The following is a 26,326-nucleotide window of genomic DNA, read 5'->3' on the forward strand; positions in this document are numbered from 1 at the left end:
TCTTGTGTCTACGACGTCGCTGTAACAAATGATATGTCATTCTCAAATCAACAGTCACTGCAAATAGGTAAGTGCTAGCATCATTTTCTCACGAAATTCATGAAACGCCAAACGGAACTAGATTTGAACTCGTCACTACGGACGAGTTAGGTTATCCGCAGCGCAAAAGCCACGTGCACGTCATACGTTAGAATAATGCGCGCAAAAAAAACGATTATGCCATTGAAAAAATGTTAGTGCTCTCTCTATTTTGCGTCACGTCAAAGTATATACGGTACACTATATTCTGTATACGTACTACATACAGTGCAGAATAGGTGAAAATAAGTGACCAAAGTTATTGACGCTTTTGGACATGATGACGTCATCACAATTTTAGAAATGGTAGATTATGCGAAAGATAATTGATTGGCCTAGACAATATAACAAAATGGGGGGAAATGGAATACGGATAAGTGGAGATGCGCTCTTTTAAATGTGATGAGCTATGCGAAAGTGACAAAAATCCTATATTTTATATTCGAGTGGCCATACGATGACGTCACAATGTCCGGTTAGCCATATGGATGCATGATTTGATATCTACAACTCATTTACTTCCAGAATCTGAAATTTTAAAAATGTTCAGAATTTATGACTGTTTAAAAAAAAGCATAATTTTGACAAATTTTTGAACTTTTTCATCAAAAACGCGCGCAAATTGTTCAATTCTACGTGCTCGTATGACGTGATTTTAAGTCAAAATTGATTGAAAATTGGTAAATTTAATAGAAAAAGGCTATAAAAACAAAAATCAAGCAAAAAAAAGATGTTTTTGCGCTAAGTGCGCACGCGCGCGTAAAAAATTGCGCACGCGTTGGAATTTTTGAAATGCTCAAAATGATCTGAAACGCGTAGAAAGTTGATTAGAAATTGATTTTATGCATTTTAAAATTTTAAACGCGCGTGCGCGCGTAACTTTTTGTGAAACATGCCATTTTTAATCCATAGAAAGTTTTTGCATGATATGACTTAAATTTTCACCAAGTTTCAATACAAAATGACTTTTAGTTTTTAATCTATGATCAATCATTGAAATTCATAAAATCGCGCGTAACTTACGCTGCGCAACTCCGATATCGTCGAAAAGCTTGGCTGCAAATCTACAGCTATAGGTAAATCTTATGACAAAGTTATACAATCTTATGTTGGCCAGAAGATAGAGATACACTGCGGACAAAATTCGTGGAAAGAAAGAAGAACTAGACATGAAACTCGTCACTTTGACGAGTTAGTTATCCGCACGACAAACGCCACGTGCACGTCATACGTTGGAATATTGCACACGGAAAAAGATTATGGCATTGTGACCTGAACTGAAGAATATGATATGTTTTTATTGCTGAATTCTGTTATTTTGTGTCATATAGTATACACAGTATAATCTTTATACATATCACATACAGTGTAGAATAGGTGAAATTACGGGACCCGCTATTTATTCAAATTTTTAACATATTGACGGTTTCAAAATGAAACGCGAATGTAGCAATTTCGGAAGGAAATTATCTCAGCAACAACATATTAACGTGTAGAAGAAATTTAAATACGTGAAATATTAATGCGCGCTCTTTTAAATGTAATGAACTATGACGCAAAAGATGAAAATACGACTTTTTTTATTTAACTGGCCATATGATGACGTCACAACATCCGATTGGCAAAATGTTTACATGATTTCGTATCTACAATCAATAGCTTCCAGAAAACATTTTAATCGTGATTATCCCATTTTGTTCTTACGAGCGATAACAGATTAAAATTTACTGTAAAGATGAAATTAATGACCCAAGTAATTAAAATTTTTAGGCATGATGACGTTACAAATATTAAAATATTTTTAACTCATGCGAAAGGTAGTTGATTGACCTAGACAATATTAAAATCTCGGAGAAAATGGAATACGGATAAGCGTGATGCGCTCCATTGAATGTGATGAGCAATAACGAAAGAGACAAAAATCCTATATTTTATATTCGTGTGGCCATACGATGACGTCAAAATGTCCTGTTTGCCATATTAATGTATGATTTGATATCTACAACTCATCAACTTCCAGAATATGTAATAAAAATAACTTTCACCGTTTAGTTTAGAAACTACGACTGTTTTAAAAAAGGCATAATTTTGACGATTTTTTTAGCTTTTTGATCAAAAACGCGCGTAAATTTTCCAATTCGACGTGCTCGTATGACATAATTTAAAGTCACAAATGGTTTTAAAATGGTAAAATTACTCTAGAAGGCTGAAAAAACATAATTCATGAGAAAAAAAGATTTTTTTCACGGTACGTGGCCACCGCGCACGTAAAAAAATGCGTGCACGTGGGAATTTTTGACATGCGCGAAATGTCAAGAGTCGTGTAAAAAGTTGATTAAAAATTAATTTTACGCATTTTGAAACTTTAAATGCGCGTGCGCGCGTAACTTCTTGTAAAACATGCCATTTTTAATCAATAAAAAGTTTGCACTTGATATGACTTAAATTTTCACAAAGTGTCAAAACTAAATTATGCTTGGTTTTTAGTCTATGAGCAATCATAAAAAATCATAAAATCGCGCGTAAGTCACGTTGCGCAACTCTGACGTCATTCAAAAATAGGAGGTGCACAACTTCACGTAAATGCCCATATGTTGACAAAGTTATGAAATGTTATGTTTACCCATTTTAGAGATACGCTCTGCACAAAAAGTGAGGGAGAAAGACAGAAGAATAATATAAAATTGAAACAGGACGATTACAAGGAGTTATCCGCTACTAAGCGGATAACTAACTAGACATGAAACTTGTCAAAGTGACGAGTTAGTTATCCGCTCGACAAACGCCACGTGCACGTCATACGTTAGAATATTGCACACAGAAAAATATTAAGGCATTATGACCTGAACTGAAGAATATGATATGTTGTTATTTCTGAATTCTGTTATTTTGTGTCATATAGTATACACAGTACAATCTGTATACATATCACAAACAGTGTAAAATAGGTGAAATTACGGGACCCGTATTTTATTGTAATTTTTAACATCTTGACGGTTTCAAAATGAAATGCAAAAGTAGAAATTTCAGAATGAAATTATCTCAGCAACAACATATTAACGTGTAGAAGAAATTTGAATACGTAAAATATTGATTCGCGCTCTTTTAAATGTAATGAAATATAACGCAAAAGATGAAAATACGACTTTTTTTATTTAACAGGCCATATGATGACGTCACAACATTCGTTTGGCACAATTTACACATGATTTTGTATCTACAATACAATAGCTTCCTGAAAACGTTTTAATCGTGATTATCACATTTTATTCTTACGAGCTATAACAGATTAAAATTTACTGTAAAGATGAAATTAATGACCAACGTAATTTAAATTTTTAGGCATGATGACGTTAAAAAAATTAAAAATTTTTTAATTCATGCAAAAGATAGTTGATTGACCTAGAATATATTAAAATCGGGGTGAAAATGGACAACGAATAAGTGGAGATGCGCTCTATTAAATGTGATGAGCTATGACGAAAGAGACAAAAATCTGGTTATCCATATTAATGCATGATCCGATATCTACATCTCATCAACTTCCAGAATATGTAATTAAAAAAAAGTTCTCCATGTAGTTTAGAATCTATGACTGTTTAAAAATAGGCATAATTTTGACGAATTTTTGAACTTTTTCACCAAAAACGCGTGCAAATTATCTAATTCGACGTGCTCGTATGACGTAATTTTAAGTCGAAATTGTTTAAAAGCTGGTAACATTACTAGAAAAGGCTGAAAAAACATAAATCACGCGGAAAAAATATGTTTTTAACGCTACGTGTTCACCGCGTGCGTCAAAATTTTCGCGCGCGTGGGAATTTTTGACATGCTCAAAATGACATGAAACGCATAGAAAGTTAATTAGAAGTTGATTTTTCGCATAGTAAAATTTTAAACGCGCGTGCGCGCGTAACTTTTCGAGTAACATGCTATTTTTAATCCATAGAAAGTTTGCGCTTGATATGACTTAAATTTTCACAAAGCGTCAAAACAAAATTATGTTTGGTTTTTAGTCTATGATCAATCATTGAAATTCATAAAATCGCGCGTAAGTCACGTTGCGCAACTCTGACGTCATTCAAAAATAGGAGGTGCACAAGTTCACGTAAATGTCGATATGTTGACAAAGTTACGATATGTTCTGTTTACACGTTTTAGAGAAACGCGACGCACAAAAATGACAGAAAGAAAGAAGTATAATACAGAAAAAAAAAAATTTGATGAAACAGGACGATTACAAGGAGTTATCCGCTACTAAGCGGATAACTAACAAGCGGATAACTAATAAAGAAAAAAAAAAAAAAAAAAAAGATCCTGACAATAACAAGGGGTTATCCGCCAAATGCGGATAACCAATTATTTCATTTTTATCGAATTTGATTTTTACAAAGTAAAATTTACACGACTATTAAAGTATATTGTGCAATATTTGTTCATTTCAGGATGTCCACAGCAGTGTTCAGGTCGTGGAGTATGCATCGATAGTGTATGTCAATGTCTACCAGGATGGTCTGGAAATAGTTGTAACAATGGTAAACCTCTCTGCACTTGGATTTTATCAATTTAATTATTTTTAAAACCGAATTCATTAATCCATGTTAACATTTATACAATAATATTGAATTTAATTTATTTAGGAACCTGCACCTCGAATTGTGTGAATGGTGATTGTATATCTGGGTTTTGTTGATGTAACGTTGGCTGGGAAGGCGATACATGTGAAGACAAAGGTACATATTATTATATATTATTTTAGGGACACAATATTAACTTATTTTATTTTAAAGGTATTGCATTTGTTGTTTACATTATAACCAAATATAACAGATTTTAAATTGTATATTAATGTACTAATTGAAGGATAAAAAGTGAGTAATATTTTATTTAGTTCAATGAACTTTATGTTAGGCTCATGTTTTAAGTAGTAATTAGTAAACGTATCTTTTTAGCCACCTGCTATGGTGTTAATAACTACAGACGAGCAACATGGTGAATGCCTTGCAACGGATGTATGTTTATGTAAGAAAGGGTTTACAGGTAAAGATGGTATTCTGTAATTTCTAGTTTATTATGTTACATAGATTCCTATTAGTTAGTATTGAACTCTGTTTACGCTAGTAACAACCGCTTCTACTTCTGCGCATGTGCAATTGAATTCCCGATATGACTTAGTCACCAATTCTGACTGAAATGTTCAGGACCCTTCAATCCTAGACAACCTTTTTTACACTTAATAGAAATAATCTAAGATAATGGATGTATGGCTATAACTATCACTTAACTTGAATATATAAATAATTTAAATAATACTAATAACTGTATATCAGGTGATGATTGTAGTATCGTTCCAACGTGTCGTGAAGTTTCCGATTGCATCTGTGTAAACTTTGATGTATGTGAATGTCAGGAACAATGGAAATCTTCAGCTTGTGACGTGTTATCTTGTCACAACCTTGACGGATGCTCAGGTAAAATCTGAAGTGAATATTTGAATTAACAATTTTGTCTAGAACAGTTGATGTGAAAGAATATTTGTTGTGGACTTCATTATTTTGGATATCTTTATTTTATGAATCAAAAGCATATAATATCAGTCATAATAAATAACGTGAACATTTCAGATAGACAGATGATTTTCATGCTTTATACGAAATTAACAACATTTTAAAAGTAAACAACAAAAAAATCATAGAACATAAAAAGTAGAAAAGAATATAACCAATATTTGTCCATGTAATTATTGTTCTAATTTCCTTTATTTTTTACAGGTAATGGCATATGCGTCAGTATCGACGTTTGTATGTGTAATAGTGGATGGACTGGCGATTCTTGTGCTTTGCCCGATCGTTCTGAAATGAACTACTGTAGTGATCAGGGAGAATGTACAGGACCGAACCAATGTAGTTGTTATGTGGGGTACCAAGGAGATAACTGCACTGAATCAATTGACTGCATTGAATTGAATAATTGCAATTGGAATGGAGTTTGTATTGAAGACGCCTATTTGGATAATGGAACATTTTCTTGCGAGTAAGTTCAGCAACGGTAGTTTGTAGAAACTAAGGGTGCATGATGGGTGGTGGAAGTGGTTGGGTTTCTCAATGCTGTTATAATTTATAATTTAAAAATCAATTATCTTTATTTAAATCAATGCATATAACCTATAATTCGTCATAGTGACGAATTAAATCTAGTTATTTATCATATTATCTATTATTATTATTATTATTATTATTATTATATTGCAATACCTACCTGTACAATAGGCCATTTTAGTCCCTGGAGATCCATACAGAAAATGTACATAATACAAGCCATCAGGTGAATCGCAAGCTTTGATACAATGTGATTGTGTATATTTACAAGGTTCATCTCCCATATCAGCACAGACAGTAACTACTTTAATGCCATCAGCAATATCTGGATAAACACCTTTTTAAATGATAATAAAACATAATTAATTAACTAATTTGGATAAAGATGAGTCATATCTATCATATATAGAACAAAGTTGGCACTATGTGAGTCGCATCTAGAAACAAACATTCAAATTCATTTTCATATTAAAGATGTATTGTCCCTTTGACTAATTCCAAAAAAATAAAAAATAACAGATTTCGAAAAAAGGTGGGTCATTTTGAAGTATCATATAGTTATTAACTATCACCAAAAATTTGTCAAAAAAAAAATCATTTAACTGAAATACAGACGTTTTTTTAAAAAAAAAATAACTCTTGACTTCCAGTCAAAGTTTTCGATCAAAACATACCCCATAATGGAACGCGCTTGTTTGGCTACTCTGTATGCATAATCATAAAACTTCCTCACGATCTGTGTGAAAACACCTTCTCAACCATGACGAGTTGTAAACAATCCTAATTAGCATATGCATTATGCGTACTCGTGGTTTGAAATCTTTGTTTACTTTCGCTCGCGACGATTTTCCAGACGAAATGTAATCAAACTAATTTACCTGTTAATTACGTAAATTTGTTGCTTGCACTTATAAATATTTGTAAAAAATATATATAGCGGGTCAAGAAAATAATAAGTAGTATCAATAAAACATTATATTACTTCTGAGACTTTTGAAAGTAATTATTGAATTTAAAATATTATTAATTAAAATGATTCTAATGATTGTCGCTATGTAAACAAACAAAATAGAGGGCGACATTTACAATTTTATTTTATAAACCCCGGTGTTGCTGGTTGGTGTGAAAGGGGTATCTCCGGATTTCTCGACGTTTTGAATGGTCATAAACTCCGGAGTGTCTCCGGAGACACTCCGGAGTTTTGGTGTGAAAGGGGTATTAGTAGGTCACTATTAATGTAAATCAATCTATATGTGACATAATTTCCTGACAGAAACTTCTTAAAAACACACTAATGCTATGTTACACAAACAAATACAAATTTGTTCTCTATGTTCTCGCATATACAGTAGTTACTTTTTTTGGGTCTATTTTAACAGTATTATTATTAATACTATTTATTGGTATTTATTCATAAAACAAAAAGATTGAAACATGGCAGCAAAAATGCTGAATTGCGTTTCAATGTACAACATATGTATAAAATTGGTTAAAATTACTGTAAAAAAATGTAAACAATTACTTTAAAAGGTCATAAAAAACAATTTGAACATCAAAAAACATATATGAAGAAACAGCAAAATTACCAATTATTAATTTATTTTTTAATATTATGTGATTTTAAGGTGTTGAGTCTACCTGGATACCAACCCAGATGATTGGAAGACTAGCAAATGGAATGAATTTGTTACAAAAGGAAACAGGTTACACTCTGATGAAATACTGGTATGCATTCAGATAGAAATTAATGGACCTGTCTATTCATTCATTTCCTTAAATTCGGATAGTACATGATGTACAAAACATACAAAACAAAAAAGAGAAAAAAAACTTCGATAAAACAACCTAAAATATCAATTTGCACCAACGCTGATGCAGGTTGGATTGTCTATCATTAGAGTCCACCTGAAGATGCTGCGGAAGTGAGTGAGTAAATGAGTGGTATGTATTAATTTGATTTACCATCAATCCATAATGGGTATTTGGTTCCACAGTGGTACTTTCCTGGCCTGGAGGTTGGCATTGTGACATTGATCCTGTCGCCTTCTGTCATTAGTCGATACCATCCAACTGCAAGGCTGACATCATCGATGTAGTTACCTCCAGATACTACATTATGGACACTCCTCTCCCAGTTGGTCAACTGGAGATTCGTATTACATGGATCGTTAATGGTAAGCTTGCATGCTATAAACCAAATAAGATTTAAATAGATAGTTTTCTTTTAATTAAAACATAAATGCTTTTAGTTGAGGACTCAATTTACTTTAGATTTAAGATTGAGAAAAATATTTTAAAACAATAATTATATATATAGATGAAAAAAGTGTTTAAAAAGAATGAATGCATCTGGATAAACCCCAGCCTACCTCAGTCTATGTGGCACTGAACAATAGGATATTATATGTACAGTTTCAATTCAATTAAAGAAACATTTATTTACGTCCAAAAGAAAAAAAGTAACAAAAAACAATAGTGACAAGAGATAATTTATAGAATGAATGAAGGCAGGATCCCGAAAAGATGAGAATCTTGTGGCGGGATTGCCTCTTTACAAATTAATTAATTAAAAATAGATATTATGAAAAAAATAAACAATAAATAAATTAATAAATTAATTAAAAATAATGAATTAAAAATAAATAAAATACCAGTAGATAAAAGTTGAAAAAATAAAGTAAAAATTATGAGCAGAAAAAAATTACAGCTGCAGGGCATATGTACAATGCCAAAAGCACAGCGCCAGAGTAATGGGAAGGGTTTAGAATGCCTGCTGACTGAATATGACATGGATTTGTAGTTATTAAACTATACAAATGTCAGTAACACAAGAATTCTGACAATAAAGTTTATAATTTTGTTGGTTTTCTTAGTTTAAATAGATGATATATCAAAGAAAATAAATACTTTTTATTCTTTAAAACTTGACAATGTTAAAAAATGAAATGAAGGAGTATACACCAGTTACTGAATGTACTCATTAAATTCAATGTGTACAGTATACTGTACAAGGTCCAGTCAAATTATGTAAAAACTTGTTGAAAAAATATTGTAAATTAAATTGTGGTTCTTTTATCTGACTGTTATTACAATGTTTATAATTTCTATTGTTAACAACACTACCACGAATTCTCTACTAAAATACAGGATAAACAAAGTTTGACATGGTCAACAACAACCATAAAAATTAAATTTCCCTGATAGACAGTTTAAAAATTAATAATTGGTTTGGATGAATGAGTGATTCTGTTATTTTTATAAGGTTTACCAATAGATTGACATATATGATAGAAATAATCTAGGTCAGGCCTTGAAAGTACTGAATAAACAGAACTACACAGGGAAAAATTTCATTTGGTAATTTTGTTTAGCAAAATTGCTAATCAAACTGATTTTTGAGTCAAGAAACATAGTTTTGTATTGTATTTTTTGCTACAAAATTTTAGAAATGTGTTGCAATATTGTTGTTTTGTATAGCTTTTTGCTATGCTACACTGGCGAAATTATTCCCTGCTACAATACTGTATACTGTAGAAGATGCGCAAGTTATGGTTACACTCTTTTTCTATCCTACTGTAGTTAAATTTTGGTTTTATCAGTTTTACATTGCGGTTTACTGTCTCTATGATTTGTTGCATTTAAAATGCCAAAAAACGTATTCTGGTTGAAACAATGATAAAGTCTGATACTCTTTAAAGGAAAATGCCTGTTGAATGTTATATTCTGAAATAAATTATTCTATTCTATCTAAGTTACAGAATATTACAAACAGTAACTCTACTATGACAGAGGTACTATATCAGAGTCGGTCAGAGAATCAGCGTACAGTACAATGATTTTAACTCTAGTGTATGCAAACACACTGTACCATTTCAATACCTCAAGACCTACACTCACAAACAGAGATCCATGTACATAGCTAGGCTGGAATGCTTTGCAAATATTGCCAGGTCAGATGGGCTTTAAATGTCCATGAACCTTCCTTTAACCTATTACTTAAAGCAAACATTCTAGGCCTACAAGCTAGTGATTCGGGCCAAGGTTTTCTTTGTTTTACTGTGTGTACCCTTCTCCCCATAGCTTTTTGTGTTCGTAAATTTGTTCCATTATGGGATTTGTCAGCGTGAAATGTTTACGAGGCAAAATGCGTATAAAATGATCATCCATCACAAAGAAAAGTTTTTTAGTTAAAAAAAATGTAAAACAACCAGCAAAAAATGAGGTACTATAACTAATGATGTACTGTGTATCTTGAAATTAAGTATATCTGTAAAATTAAATTAGACTACAGTACAGGTTTTTGTGTACAGTATGGGGTGATAATTTCTTAGAAAAACACATCATTATTAGAATCTACAGTAGGTAGGTTCTGTGTCTTGAAAGACCATGTGATACTGTACCTTCAATCATTACAAAATGTATTATGTAAGACAAAAATATTTTGATTGTTGATAATTGTTCTCTTAATAAAAATAGTAATGAATTGAAGAATTAAATAACTTTATGCTTGCATTTAACTGTAAGTACAGAGCCTTAATCAGACGTCAACCTGCGTTAACTGAGATAAATCTCAGTTTAAAATACAACTACATAAAGTCTTGTATCATTTAGCTTTTATTGCTGGCTGTGGGTTGGTAATACGAAGCCAGAGTTAATGAAGATATTGTTTTTATTAGACATTAACCCAGTTCAAAAAGCAATCAAACAAATTTGTGTTAGGAAAATGATATTTAGCCGATTAAGAGGTAAGTCAAAGAGAAACCTGTACAGTTAAAACAACTGTATTTTAGATATTCCATATTTTCCAATTAGAATGTGGGGTTTTCATTAAATAAAGTATATCAGTAGCATTCCACCAACAGTTTTCAGAAGTTTGAATTAATAATTACTTTAATAAAATACATTATCAACATTGATTGTGAAATTCAGATACAGTACTGTACATTGGTAACATTAATGTTACTATTTTGTTCAAATTGTTTTCGTCTTTCATTAAAAATTAAATTTATAAACAGAATATAAAATACCTTAAAATTAAAGGATGAAAAGGACCATCAACAAAAAGCTACGGCTTTTTTGTGGTTGATGACCTAATAAAACTTAAAAAAGGTGTATTTCTCAGTGGATTGAGGAATTCTGGAATCTTTTTCATGATACATCAATGTTAATAAAGGCTTAAGGAATGTAAGGTCGTCATAAAAAATGTGTAGTCATGGCGATAAAATAATGCGCTAAAATTATTTAAGATACCATAATGTAATTTTTTCTAAAGTGTGTATGATTTATTTTTCCAGTAAATTTTTTTACAAATTCTATGTTTTTTGGGAATTTAAGAGTCATACAGTACAAAAAAAGTTTCACCAAGTTTTAAATTCTTTCACCAAATCTGAAAATTCTTTCACCAAATCTGAAAATTCTTTTACCCAGTGTAAATTAAAGATTATAAGACCAATCTACATGAATTTAAAAGGAAAATTTAAAATTATTCAGAAAAAACACAATAACCATTCTGCTCTGGACAAATGGAAATGGCATTGTATGTTGCAAGACAAGGTACTGTATAACAGATGATGAAGATAGAAAATGGAGAAATAAAATAATGGTTTTACTGTACAGTACTGTACCAATTGGTTTTTTCTATAAAACTATGAATTTTAACTTTTACTTCTTATGACATCTTCTAATTGATCAATGGCTGTTGGATGTAATCGAAATAAATTAAATAAAAATTTGTAATTTTACTAAATAATACACTGTAATTATCAAACAAATATTAATTGATGTATTAGTATTACTAGTAAATTAACGTACTGTATTATACCTGAAAGCAGTTTGGGACAGTATCACCCCAGCGAACTAATTACACAGTATTAAATCTGCAGAATGATACCTTGCAATCATGTACACCACCTACAGTATCCCACTTTCTGTCATGTCGATATAATGTGATTAGTACAGTACAGTACTCAAAGCCAGAGATCTTTACCTTCAAGCATTTAGCTGACAACCATCAAAATATCAAGTTTATATCAACCATTGAAGGAAATTTAATCATAATAGTATTTCTACGCGTTTATGTTGGATAAAACTGACATGCTTTTCATGGTTCTGTTTGGTAATACTTAGAGCAAAAAAAATCACTCTGGGCTAGTAAAAAAAAAATGAGGGCGTGTTTGGTACAGTCGTCCATTATTATAGAGGGATGTTAAGGGACTTTTATCTTTCCATTTCAATATCATGCTCCGTTGGCACCCAGTGGACTACAAACACTGCATTGATTTGTATAATTTAAGCATATACAGTAGATTTTTGTTACAGATTTACAGTTTCAAAACTGAAACTTCATAAAACTTTGTCCTTTTGATTGATTGAAATTGTTATACAGTAATTCATATCAAACAATACAGTAGTTTTAGTTTAGTAATAAAGATAAAGATTCATATTTTTTATTTTACTTTAAATAACTATCATTTCTGATTTCAAATGAAAGATGCGCAATACTTTTTTCCTCACTCCAAAGTAAGATTGTGCACTAGCTACACCTGTAGACTGGAGTTCAGTAGTTGGTACAATTACACATTGTAAATACTGTATTACTATAGTATAAAGCTCTTACTACACTATCAAACTAGTTTGAAAAAAAAAGTTTGATGTGCCCATATATGGTAGTGATATGATATCATCATGTCCATATACAGTATGTCACATAAAGTTTGATAGTGTAGACAAAGCTTACGATAACAATTTTCAATGATTTTTATTTTTATAATATTAATATAGAATAAATATGCTGTAAATTTGCAAGTTAAGTGCTCTTCAAAACAACAGAGTTTACTCTATTACAGTTCCTAAATACAGTTAACTTTATCTCTTAAATATTTTGTTAAATAATTAAAACTCAAGTTTAAAATCTGAAAGTTATTGTGTGGTTAAAGTCGGTAATAATGATGTTTATGAAATTTGTCTTTTGAAGCCCACAACTTGACTCTGTAAGACTATCGAAATATTTTTATTAATTCCCTTAAAAGCTTTAAATACCATATCTGCTTACTTAAGCAGTAATCGCTGGAAAATATTATTTTAAAGACACTAGTATAAACAATTTAATTATTGCATTCCAGATCAGAATTACATTTTTAAGATGCTATTTTTCACGGCGCATTATGCAGGTTCTACTTTTGTAATTGATTTTGTTTATAAAAACTGGGAAACTCCTGTTTTTATTTGTAGAATCCCAGTGGAGAAGACTATGTTTAAATAATTAAGAATAATTAAGAAAACTTTTGAATCGGATAAAATAATGTTTTATCACATGCAACATTGGGGTGAACTATTGCCGTGGTGACTATTGCCCATAGAGACTATTGCCCATGTGATTCCTTTCTTATCCATTTTAAAAGCTTGAGCATGTAATTGTTATATAATTGTTAGGGAATAAACCATAGTTTACAGGATTAGGAGCGGATTATCTTTAGATTAGGAAAAGAAAGGAAATCCGTAGATTTAAAGTATTATTTGGTATGATTACTTTCTTTCCGTTGATGATGATAATACAGTACATCCAAAAGGATTACTATGTGTTGGTTAAATGTTTATATTTCTGTACGATATGAGTTACAGGTATTTCTCTATTGGTTTGAATTTTTCAACAAATTTTGTTTTAAACTTTATCAATATTTAATACACATTAGTACATTTTAACAATTAAATTAAGCATAAACAGCGTTTTTGTTTTGAGACTTTAAAAATAAAAGAGTCCAGTTTGTTTCTGTACTACAGTAGACTTAACAAATAGCAGGCGATATCAAGACCATTGGCCATTTAGAAGTCTGCTTAACAAAAACTCTGACAACAATTTACATAACACTTTTACTATTTTAGTATTATCTTAAAATTATTTAAATTTAATGAAAAACCTAAAATATCAATATCAATAATTCAAGTGTGTATCAACTCAGATTAACTGTTGGATAAATTAGGATTAATGTTAAACATTTTGTATTAAAGAGGATGAAAAGGACCTAATTTATTATTTATAGGATTAGCTGTATTAGTAAGATTTTTAATGGCAATTTCAAGAAAAACTGCAATAATTTGATTTAAATTTAAAATATATCTTTTTAATTTTATTTTGCCAAGAAAAACATGACACTTCAAAAATGTTTATTTTAACATAATTTTGATTAATTTTCAAATTTAGAATTGTTGTTTTTATAATTTGAAAATAGTTTGTTCTCGAAATAGAAAAATTGTAATCCCCAGAGGGGTTTTAAAATTGAGAGTCTGATTAGAGAATGATTATACAGTAATGCAATAGTGTTACTCACAATATATTAATATAAATATACCTCAGTAAGAAGTAGCCAACAATATAGTAAAGTATGTGCAGACTGTAGCATTACAAGTGTGGGTGTAAAATGAGATAGGTGGATGTAACGACCAAAAAATAGAACCCCTCCCCTGTTAAAAATCCTGGCTACAGTTATTAAAAAGATTAAATTGTGAACTTGGTTACAGTCTTTTTGACTGATTGGGCCACCCTGGTTAAATACTGTTAATAAATAAATAAATATATTACTTTATAGTAGAATAGCCTAGCCAGTATTACCATGGAGGTATAAAATAATATATTTTATACCTCCATGGTATTACTTACCATGGAGGTGGGCATGTCAGTCTAAATCGCATCTATAGCGTCCAAAAGTAATGAAATCTCACTAATATCTCACCGCCACCAACAAACAATTTTTCCTCATTAGAATCCTCAAAACTCACTCAAGACATAATCTTTCTGTGATAAATTCTTCTACTTTAACTATGTACATTTCAACTTGGATTAAAGCCAGCCTAGCTTTTCCATACATTTTGTATGACAAACATCTTGGATGATAGCCTATAGGTTAATAACCCCAATGGATGTGATTCTACAGATATGTAATCTACCCAGCCTAACATACTTCATTCAGTTGTACTGTATATGTCCTATCCGCCTGAATTACTAAATTGAAGTTTTGAATTGTTAATTATCTAAAAAAAAGAAAGAAAATACTTCTGTGTCTATCTGTAATATTTAATCTTGAAAATGTTTAAATTACCGCAGGCCTACATAAACAAGAAACATCATCTGTTTCAATATGTATATTAGAAAGTGTATGCTACTGTATTTGTTAAAAGTACAGTGGCTGTATTCACCAATCACATTTAAGTGAGATATTTCCCTTAATAAATATTAGTATTTCACTCAACTCAATAAATATTTAAGTATTTCCCTTAAGTTGTATTCACTTAGATAGGAGATTTTTTTTAATTTTAAGGGTGAATATGGCCACTGTAACTTGCATTAGAAGAAGATATACTATAACGCAACAGTATTTGTCATGAAAAGTTCTGTAAGAAAAATAAGAAAAACTGAATTAAGTTCTACATGGTTTCCTACAAAGTTTACTATTAAGTACCTATATGTAGTCAATTGCGAAATCATAGCCAAAAAGTAAAGAAAGTGTGTAATTTCAAGTATATATTTTCTTATTTTAATGGCAGTGATAATTTGACCTTTGCCTCTAATATTGAACAAGACCTGTCATGGACAGGTCATTCTGATATTTGCAATAAAGTAATTCCCCTGCCAGTAGTATTCAGCATACCCTGTTCTTTGTTATACAGGAACCGCTAGTTGAAGAATAGGCAAGTCGGGTTTTCCTCACCGGAGTTTCTCGTTTCCGAAATGTACTTATCTTGTGCCGTGCAATTTTGGCTGTGGTGGGCTTATTGTTTCATTACCAAAAATATTTTTAAGATCATTCATCGACGTATAGTAGTTTTTTTCTACAGTACCTTCTGAAACATTGGATTTGAAATGATTGAATTCTTTATAAAGAATAATAAAAAATCTATAACATAACAATCACTTAGTTACATAAAATTGTCCAACTATCTCAAAAGAAAAGCTTTGAGTGCAGTGTACTTGTTTGTAACTCACTTGTTTTTGTTTTATTAAACACATTTTTAACAATTTTTATTTCTGTACATTCGGATTTTACATTTGATAGACGTTTTAGAATTCATCAATGGAAAATTTTTGTAATGTATTCGTTGTTTTGAGAGCCATTACAGAGTAAGATCTTTTGTTTAATCAATGTATTCAATTTGAGTTGAACGTCTTCATGTACTATATAATGGAATCCATATAAAATGTAAGTGGATGAGTGGGTATTGCGAATACTCCGTGATTGACAATAAATGAATGTGCCTAGTCACATTGGCGTCTTCTCCCGCACAAAAAGGAATGATTATAATAATTGATCTAAATTTTTACCTAGTAAAACTCAAGGACAATGAACACTATGTCGAGGATGATTAGTACATTGTTCCCTTTGCAGGGCCGATTTAATTTTTTTTACCCTCTACATGTGCACTGTAGATATTATATATTCGAGAGAAAGTAAAAAAAAAATGTTTTATGTATTAGAAAGGTTGCTTTTATTTTGTAACAATTTATTCTTTAATGTTTAGAGGCTGAACTTGAATTTTTCTGACTATAATTGTTAGCCCTTCCCCTGATATCTTATCTTTACAATGTTTATAACTTAATTTTGAGTATTAATAAAAGGAAGAAAGATATAAGTGACAACAATTTGTCATTTTTCTTCCTTTTTTCAAAATCAATATTAAAACCGTATAGTATGATCAAGTCTAGTCCAATATATGACATTTTGAAAATTTTAGGATGAGGGATTATAATCGGATTTGCATTAATCAAAGTTTTATCAAACACTTTAGACTAACCAAATTTTGAATAAATTAAGGGGTGGGATATACATTAAATTAATACCATAATATGTACATTATTATAATACAATGAATAAGATAATACATGAATTCTAGAAAACATTAACTTAATCTAGTTGTAAAATATATTGATTAGTGTAACGGGGTCAATAAACGATTATGCGTACGTAGATCTGAAGTGCAAAATGAGGTGGCTTGTCTCGTCGTCATATGTATTAAAGGCGCATCTAAATGCATCAACACTATGGCAATGTAATATGATATTGCCAAGATTTATTTTTTATTTGTTTTCTACTAATGAGTGTCTCTTCTTATATAGCATTTTCTTCTAAAGCGCTGTCTACACTATCAAACATGTGACAAACAAACATGTGATGTGCCCATATATAGACATGATGATGTCATATCATTATACATTTTCATACCTGAAAAAACTGTAATTAAAAGCAAAAAATAGACATTGTGTTTTTCATTTAACTGTTTATTTTGTCTTTACAAGTGAAATTATTATTTTTTGATTTTTTTTTTCTACGAAAGTGATTATCTTTAAAGCATATTTGATCTCTATTATATTCTACTACATTAGAACCCTTCTTTTAGGACATTATATGCTTTAACACTACAGCCTATTCAAGGGACACCCCTATTAAGGGGACACCCCTATTAAGGGGACATTTTGTTTACATGCTTACTTTATATTCTCAGTTGTGCTCAGCTCAAAATCCAGCTGTAGAAGATTTTCAGAAATCCATTGCTATTATCAGTGTAGATATTCTAAAGTCATGTGACCGTTACTTATCAACAGTCGTCCTGACAGAGGACCAATCACAGACTAGCTGGGATGAGGAAAGCCTAGTGAAGCATTTGTTTACGTTATAGGCGAGATGGCTCAACTCTGCCCTAAAAACGTCTCATCTAGGATATTCATGCTTGTTCAGTCAATACTCGCAGGGCCTGGCGATCTTGGCATACCTGGAGGTAACAAATTCCCGTACTAATACTAACTTCTTCATAATCTTCCAAGATATAAATTCAGTAATACCTACTCACTCCTGTACTTGTGATAAATTCAGTAATACCTACCCAACCTACTTTCTTCATAATCTAGAAAACTGCTTACCATCATCACAAGCATCATCCCAGCCATCATATTCACAGGTGCCTATCTCGCAGTTTTGTGGCTCAAAGATGTCCAACAGGGTGCGTGCGTTTGCGTTTATTACCATTGGAAAGCTGTGTCTACAACACGAGTCTTTAGCGAAGCAAACCATCGCTGCCATCGCACGAGAGTTGGAGACATCAACAGACACGGCAATTAGGAACAATGTTGTTATTGTATTGTGTGACCTTTGCAAAAGGTAGGTAGACTTTTCAGTCATATTTCACTTATCATTTTACATAAACATTTTTAATTATTTTAATTATTCAACTTCTCACTAAGATGTATGTACATTAGTAAAGGATGGTAAACACCTCTAAAACAGTCCAGTCCCGCTTGCACAGTGGCTGTGTGTGACAGTGGCTGTGTTTGACAGTGGCTGTGTTTGTGTGGACTAGTACACCGGCGTAACCCCCTACTCATCTAGAAAGATGAACTAGGTTCTTTAAATTGCACATGAGCTAGATGTGTACACTGAACCTACAGTTTATAGTCATTATCCGAGAAGACTCGGAACCATGGAGTGAGTGAGCCTTGAATGCTTGCCGATGTTATGGCTGCGTAATTCCGGTTCCACTATTTTAACCGCTCACTTAAATTTATATCTATATATAATTCATATAATTCTACTCTTTTTAAGGTATCCCAATCTCGTGAATCATTACATACCAAACATAGCTTCCTGTTTGAAGGATAAGTGTCCATTAATTCGTAGACAGACCCTGACGCTTCTCACCCATTTATTACTGGTAAGCCAAAAATATTTAAGTAAACACACAAACATAATATTTGATTTATATTAGCTCAGTCAAAATATTAACATTAAACACCCTTTATCATCATCAGTATTAACTGGTCACCAATCAAATCATCATTAATATTACTATTGATTATTGTATTTTCGCTTAACAGGAAGATTTTATCAAATGGCGTGGATGCTTATTTTTCCATTTTATCGTAACAATGGTGGACGAAGTACAGGAAATTCTGGTAAATAAAATGAAAGCATATGTGGTTTCTCAAGTAACTCTGATAGTATGTCTGATGCTCTGTGCCCATGAAGTGTGCGATACTTAAAATACTTTTTTCTAGATTGTGCAGTACTTCAGAACCTACTACACAATGTTAGTTGTCTACACTATCAAACTTTATGTGACAAAAAAAATGTGATGTGCCCATATATGAATATGATGATGTCATATCACTACTATATTTGGACATATCACTACCATATTTGGGTACATCACACTTTTTTGTCAAATTAGTTTGATAGTGTAGGCAGAGCTTAATACTTATTCTGTGTTTCTCAACAGCTCAACTGTGTTTTAAACAGCTTCTGTTGCCACGACATCCTAACCTTCTGTTTCAACATTTCGTGCAGTGTGTTTACCACTTTAATTCATATGAGAAACACAATGGTAAGGTTAACAAAATGTTACTGAATATTTTATTTCTTTTTTTGTATATATTATGTTTATCATTATAAAAACCCTATAACATATCTTTGTATTTCACCTAGTTCTCTTCCTATGTTCTTACTGAATACAATAATTAAGCTCTGTCTACACTATCAAACTAGTTTGACAAAAAAGTGTGATGTGCCCAAATATAGTAGTGATATGACATCACCATGTTCATATATGGGCACATCACATTTTTTTGTTACAGCTTTACACACCAAAGTCTTTAAAATAGAATGATATTACCCAAACCAACCCAAACTTCAAGAAAAGCTTTAATGATAATTAATTTCGTCGGTGTCTTGTAGTTTATAACCGTTTTCACTGAAAGGGCAAGAAAACCAAGAGAAACTGCTCAAACTGTATGCCTTCATGCTGGAAAATATGAAAGATGAACATGGGTTTCAGATCGTGGCTAAACTCACTCAAGAGGTATGAGAGTAGAGGTGTCAGAGTAAAAAGGCGTGGTTGGAACCATAAAAGGCGTGGTTAGAACCATATACGTATCAAACACCTAGATGGTCTTATTAACATGTACACATTTTAGTATCTTTTGCTTGATGTGATAGATATTCTAGTATTAGACCACTGGACATTTATTGTATGATCAATTTAGACCACTGGACATTCATTCTATGACCAATTTAGACCACTGGAATATTCATTCTATGACTAATTTAGACCACTGGACATTTATTGTATGATCAATTTAGACCACTGGAAACATTTAATTTTGATTGATAGTGACTCTCTAACCCCTATATGTACATACCCCACATTGTCCTTTACAAACCCCTGTTTCGGAAAATATGTGACTTAGATTTTCACAGTTATTGGTTATCAGCACTTGGCGGATAACCCCTTGTTATTGTCAGGATCTTTTTTTTCTCTTTTTTCTTCTATTTTCTTCTTTCTTTCCACAATTTTTATTCGCAGCGTATCTCTAATTCTGGCCAACATATGATTGTATAACTTTGTCAAAAGATTGCCCTGTAGCTGTAGATGTGCAAGAAACTTTTTTTTTCGAATTTCGAATCGCGCAGCGTGAGTTACGTGCGATTTTATGAATTTCATTGATTGATCATATATTGAAAACCAAAAGTCATTTTTTATTGAAACTTGGTGAAAATTTAAGTCATATTATGCGCAAACTTTTTAAGGATTAAAAATGGCATGTTTCAAAGAAAGTTACGCGCGTGCGAAAATTTAGTTTCTAATCAACTTTCTACGCGTTTCAGGTCATTTTGAGCATTTCAAAAATTCCAACGCGTGCGCAATTTTTTTACGCGCGCGCGCACGTAGCGCAAACACATCTTTGTTTTGCTTGATTTTTGTTTTTTCAGCCTTTTCTAGTAACTTTACCAATTTTCTATCAATTTCGACTTAAAATCACGTCATACGAGCACGTAGAATTGAACAATTAGCGCGCGTTTTTGATGAAAAAGTTAAAAAATTCTTCAAAATTATGCCTTTTTTAAAACAGTCATAGATTGTAAACTACGTGGTGAACTTTTTTAAAATTACATATTCTGGAAGTTGATGAGTTGTAGATATCGAATCATGCATCGATATGGCTAACCGGACATGATGACGTCATCGTATGGCCACTCGAATATGAAATATAAGATTTTTTACTCTTTCGTCAAAGCTCGTCACATTCAATAGAGCGCATCTCCTTTCTCCGTGTTCCAATTCCCTCAATTTTTTTATTATTGTCTAGGTCAATCAATTATCTTTCGCATGATTCACCATTTTTAAAATTGTGTTCAAAAGTGTTAATAACTTTGGTAACTTATTTTCACCTATTCTGCACTGTATGTAGTACGTATACAATATATAGTGTTATACCGTATATTCTCAGACGTGACGCAAACTAGAGAGCGCACTAACATTTTTTCAATGGCATAATCGTTTTTCTGCGCGCAATATTCTAACGTATGACGTGCACGTGGCTTTTGCGCTGCAGATAACCTAACTCGTCCGTAGTGACGAGTTCAAATCTAGTTTTATTTGGACTTTCTTGTATTTTTCAGACTATCGCTGCTGTTGTTGTTGATGACATACTACCATTGGATAAGCACACATCCATTCTTCTACAGGACACACTCACAATCATGAGCAGTAAGTATTATAGTTCAAACTAAATGCAAAGAAGTGGTACATTCTAAAAACTGCTGTTAGATATAGACATCGACATTGACGATTGAAGTAATGCTATTTTACAATTTGTTTACAATCATTTAAAGAAATCCTTTTTTTTGACATCCACAAGTTGTAATCTGACATATAAGATATTTCTGTCAATTGAAATTTTTATTTTTAACCCAGGAAATAAAGCTGTCATCATTACGCAGTAAATCCATCGACGAACCAGCTGATGAGATGGAGATGGCGGGGGCAGTATGCAACAAGCAAAAACGAAGCTCATTACGCAAGTTGTCAAAAAGAACGTTATTGAGAATATAGTTCCTATCATTGTCTCACTAAAACATTTAGTAAGTTGAAAATGATTTTTGTAAATTTATATTATATATATATCTATCTATTATTATTTCCAAGGTTTATATCCAATTCTGTTTTCTTTTCATTACATATTTGTATAGTACCTGTTTTCTAATGTATTTTCATTATATATTTGTCTTCACTGCCATTTGATTTGATATTAACTATTTTTTATTGTTTATTACAGCTGGAAAAACATCGTTCACCTGTGGTGAAAAATCTTATGATGTACTTAAAAGAATTGATGAAAGATTATAGAAATGAGGTCAAAGGTGAGTTATCAATATTACTAAACAAAAGAAGCGTTTTTTATTTAAATATTATATTGTGTTATTTTTTTGTTATATTTTTTAATTCTTTAACATGACTTTTTAGTAATTTATTTTTTTAACTCTTTTTTTGTTAAGACATAATGTCTGCTGATCACCAATTGGCCAGCGAGATTGAGTATGACCTCCGCAAGTTCGACGACCAACAAGAAGAGATAAGACTCGAAGCCCTCCATCGGCAGACCATAGCAGCAGCGTCTATCAATACGCCGCAGTCAAGTAGCAATGCTTCTCCTCATTCAGTACATGGGAAGTCTCCAGCACAGGTGAACTCTAGACCTGATACACCTCAGTAGCCATAAAACCTTATTAATTAAGCTCTGTCTACACTAACAAACCTAGTTTGACAAAACAAATGTGCCCTAATATGATAATAATATGCCCAAATATGGTAGTGATATAACATCATCATATTGATGGGCACATCACTTTTTTTGTCACTAAGTTTGATAGTGCAGACAGCTTTAGAAATAAAGCAATTCATGTTAGATTTATATTTGTTTGACCTTTGACTTTCTGTAGTATACAATATAATAATAAATAATACATCTGAAACCTTCTCAGAACTTTATATGAAAATTATATTTTATTATGAGCTGTATTTACTACAGTAGAACCTTTACTATGGTACACCTTTTATTGTGTCCCCTGAATACGGACGGATGGCCGTAGTGTTAAAACATATATTTCCCCTCACAGCAAGTTTTCCCTTTGATAAAACAAAAATATTGAGAACCATGTGTAAAGCGACGTTCATACTTGCTGCGGCAAATTTCCAGTCCAGCTCCGGCAAATCAAATCGAACAATGTTTCATTTTCACACGGCTATGCGCATATCGATTGGTGCATTGCTGCATGGAGAGTCGTGAAACATCGACTTGATCTTGCGCTTTATTCTGTTGATTTCTTTTTCAGAGTTACACCCTCTACAGCAGCCTGAAGCCCCACTTACTCCTAACATGGTAGCAAACCTATCACCACGAGTTGTGCTACAACCACTAAAGAACATACAACATGTGACTCTACCAGTACCACCAAAAACACCAATGTAAGACTTATTCTTGTTTATTGACTTGAGGAATTTTTGTGATGATTTTCTGTAATATGTAACTTATTTGTGACTAAAGCTCTGTCTATCAAACTTTATGTGACAAAAAAATGTGATGTGCCCATATATGGACATGATGATGTCATATTACCATATTTGGGCACATCACATCTTTTTTGTCAAACAAGTTTAATAGTGTAGACAGAGCTTTAGATTTGACTTCAATAATGATCATATGTTTTTTTTCTATTAGCTTTTATACCTGACAGATTTATGGCAACCATTGCTGATTGTGTTTGTGGAATAAATCTTTAATTTGTACACTAGCAAAGATGCCTATGGTCACGAGTACTCAGATATGAGTAGAACGACGAGAAGAGAGAGAAAAAGATGCCTACTTGAGAATGGATTTCAAATGTAGTTAAAACCTTCCCAGTACAACTGCAGTCCAGTTTGATGTCAAGTTAAATTTGTATAACCAAACGTACAAATAGCCAAAGTGGGAGAAGTGCGGATTTCATACATCATACTAACATAGACATTTTTTTTTTCCATTGCAGTCCAAATTCACTGGCTGTTATGGCAATAGTCAACTCGGCCAGGAAAATGTTAGCTTCTGTAGGAAGAACAAAACAAAAAGAACAATCAAAGAAAGATGATGGCACTGATGTGTTTGAATTTCCAACTAGTCCAAGCATACAGCGATTACCAGATGAAGGTTCCAACCCAGCTGTTGCTGCTAGTTCAAATGGTCAAGTGGTTGCCAGTGATAAAAATGGGGCTACTAAAAACAGTGAAAATGGGGCTACTAGAAACAGTGAGAATGGGGCTACTAAAAACAGTGAGAATGGGGCTACTAAAAACAGTGAGAATGGGGCTAGTAAAAACAAAGAAAATGGGGCTAGTAAAAACAATGAGAATGGGGCTACTAAAAACAGTGAGAAAATGGGGCTACTGAAAATAGGAGAACCAGAAACAATAGTGCGTCGGTAACAGAAGAGAACGGACGAACAAGATCTAATAAAAACCAAAATATTAGCAGAGAGAATATGAGATGTGAAGTACAAGTGAGAAGGATGACGTTTAAAGTAAGTAGTAAAGTAAAGTGGGGCTGTTTCTTACCCTTAAGCATGATACTGTGACCTTTACCATAATATTGTTAATCATATAAACAACAAGCTACAGTATTATTTCCAATGTAAACACTAGTTATAATATTGAAAAACACTTTTAGTTATTTTTAGTTGTTGTTATTATTATGATGCCATTTTAAATCAAATTATTATTATCAAATAATTATTATTATTATTATAATTAAATCTTGAAAACCGTTTTCAAATAAGGACCACCTCTTCTTATTTGGGACCTAAGAAAGTTGGTTTTATTTAATATATTTAAACAAATTGCCAAGGGAAGTAGGATGTTTAGAACACAAGTGGTTTGGTGGTTATGATGCTTGACTACCAATCCAAAAGTCCTGTGTTCAAATCCTGTCGATTTTTTCTGACAATTTACAACTCCACTCCCAAAGACTAGTAATAAGACTTTGTTTATGTAGAGCATCTTGTATATGTTTGTCTTGTGTACAGGATTGCCACCTTTAAGAAGGATAGTGAATGCTATGATAGCTTATAGATAGATATATATATATATAATATAAATTTACAAAAATCATTTTCAACTTACTAAATGTTTTAGTGAGACAATGATAGGAACTATATTCTCAATAACGTTCTTTTTGACAACTTGCGTAATGAGGTTCGTTTTTGCTTGTTGCATACTGCCCCCGCCATCTCCATCTCATCAGCTGGTTCGTCGATGGATTTACTGCGTAATGATGACAGCTTTATTTCCTGGGTTAAAAATAAAAATTTCAATTGACAGAAATATCTTATATGTCAGATTACAACTTGTGGATGTCAAAAAAAAGGATTTCTTTAAATGATTGTAAACAAATTGTAAAATAGCATTACTTCAATCGTCAACCTATCTAGGTAATAATGTCGATGTCTATATCTAACAGCAGTTTTTAGAATGTACCACTTCTTTGCATTTAGTTTGAACTATAATACTTACTGCTCATGATTGTGAGTGTGTCCTGTAGAAGAATGGATGTGTGCTTATCCAATGGTAGTATGTCATCAACAACAACAGCAGCGATAGTCTGAAAAATACAAGAAAGTCCAAATAAAACTAGATTTGAACTCGTCACTACGGACGAGTTAGGTTATCTGCAGCGCAAAAGCCACGTGCACGTCATACGTTAGAATATTGCGCGCAGAAAAACGATTATGCCATTGAAAAAATGTTAGTGCGCTCTCTAGTTTGCGTCACGTCTGAGAATATACGGTATAACACTATATATTGTATACGTACTACATACAGTGCAGAATAGGTGAAAATAAGTTACCAAAGTTATTAACACTTTTGAACACAATTTTAAAAATGGTGAATCATGCGAAAGATAATTGATTGACCTAGACAATAATAAAAAAATTGAGGGAATTGGAACACGGAGAAAGGAGATGCGCTCTATTGAATGTGACGAGCTATGACGAAAGAGTAAAAAATCTTATATTTCATATTCGAGTGGCCATACGATGACGTCATCATGTCCGGTTAGCCATATCGATGCATGATTCGATATCTACAACTCATCAACTTCCAGAATATGTAATTTTAAAAAAGTTCACCACGTAGTTTACAATCTATGACTGTTTTAAAAAAGGCATAATTTTGAAGAATTTTTTAACTTTTTCATCAAAAACGCGCGCTAATTGTTCAATTCTACGTGCTCGTATGACGTGATTTTAAGTCGAAATTGATAGAAAATTGGTAAAGTTACTAGAAAAGGCTGAAAAAAA

The 26,326-nt window shown here is 32.0% G+C and overlaps 2 protein-coding genes across 8 annotated transcripts in view; one reads left to right on the forward strand and one right to left on the reverse strand.

Moving 5' to 3' along the window:
* The first annotated feature begins 4,771 nt into the window (after window positions 1-4,771).
* LOC140058097 (condensin-2 complex subunit D3-like) lies at window positions 4,772-24,159 on the forward strand. Of its 3 annotated transcripts, XM_072103653.1 has the most exons (18): window positions 4,772-4,811; window positions 5,031-5,118; window positions 5,409-5,549; window positions 5,850-6,111; window positions 7,802-7,901; window positions 8,171-8,350; window positions 17,670-17,942; window positions 18,073-18,322; window positions 18,764-18,872; window positions 19,036-19,113; window positions 19,437-19,541; window positions 19,892-20,015; window positions 21,617-21,704; window positions 21,912-22,078; window positions 22,273-22,357; window positions 22,493-22,680; window positions 23,330-23,462; window positions 24,023-24,159. In XM_072103653.1, the coding sequence occupies exons 7-12, from the start codon at window positions 17,849-17,851 to the stop codon at window positions 19,976-19,978; spliced, it is 723 nt and encodes a 240-aa protein (XP_071959754.1). In that variant the 5' UTR covers window positions 4,772-4,811; window positions 5,031-5,118; window positions 5,409-5,549; window positions 5,850-6,111; window positions 7,802-7,901; window positions 8,171-8,350; window positions 17,670-17,848; the 3' UTR covers window positions 19,979-20,015; window positions 21,617-21,704; window positions 21,912-22,078; window positions 22,273-22,357; window positions 22,493-22,680; window positions 23,330-23,462; window positions 24,023-24,159. The 3 variants fall into 3 exon arrangements, with proteins under 3 accessions (XP_071959754.1, XP_071959755.1, XP_071959756.1); XM_072103654.1 differs by lacking the exon at window positions 8,171-8,350; XM_072103655.1 differs by lacking the exons at window positions 4,772-4,811; window positions 5,031-5,118; window positions 5,409-5,549; ... (1 more) ...; window positions 7,802-7,901; window positions 8,171-8,350 and adding an exon at window positions 8,076-8,117.
* Window positions 8,275-26,326, reverse strand: part of LOC140058096 (condensin-2 complex subunit D3-like) — a 38,160-nt gene continuing 20,108 nt past the window's right edge. Inside the window, exons 8-10 of one of the 5 annotated variants that reach the window (XM_072103652.1) lie at window positions 25,539-25,626; window positions 25,149-25,315; window positions 8,275-8,363 (exon numbers count right to left, since the gene is read on the reverse strand). The gene's annotated coding sequence lies outside the window, so the exon portion shown is untranslated. Of the gene's footprint in view, window positions 8,364-22,700; window positions 22,753-22,780; window positions 23,413-23,626; window positions 24,079-24,867; window positions 25,061-25,148; window positions 25,316-25,538; window positions 25,627-26,326 lie in introns of those variants that run through there. The other 4 variants (XM_072103651.1, XM_072103650.1, XM_072103649.1 and 1 more) reach the window with 4 other exon arrangements.

Source organism: Antedon mediterranea, chromosome 9 (assembly GCF_964355755.1).
Source record: "Antedon mediterranea chromosome 9, ecAntMedi1.1, whole genome shotgun sequence".
NCBI classification, from domain to species: Eukaryota; Metazoa; Echinodermata; class Crinoidea; order Comatulida; family Antedonidae; genus Antedon; species Antedon mediterranea.

What these genes read in the sequence shown, in the direction of transcription:
- LOC140058097 (XM_072103653.1), top strand. Translation starts at nt 17,849, where the DNA reads ATGGCTCAACTCTGCCCTAAAAACGTCTCATCTAGGATATTCATGCTT. An exon ending in TTGTGTGACCTTTGCAAAAG is followed by an intron (nt 18,323 to 18,763) that starts GTAGGTAGACTT and finishes ACTCTTTTTAAG; the next exon opens with GTATCCCAATCTCGTGAATC. An exon ending in TTCATATGAGAAACACAATG is followed by an intron (nt 19,542 to 19,891) that starts GTAAGGTTAACA and finishes GGTGTCTTGTAG; the next exon opens with TTTATAACCGTTTTCACTGA.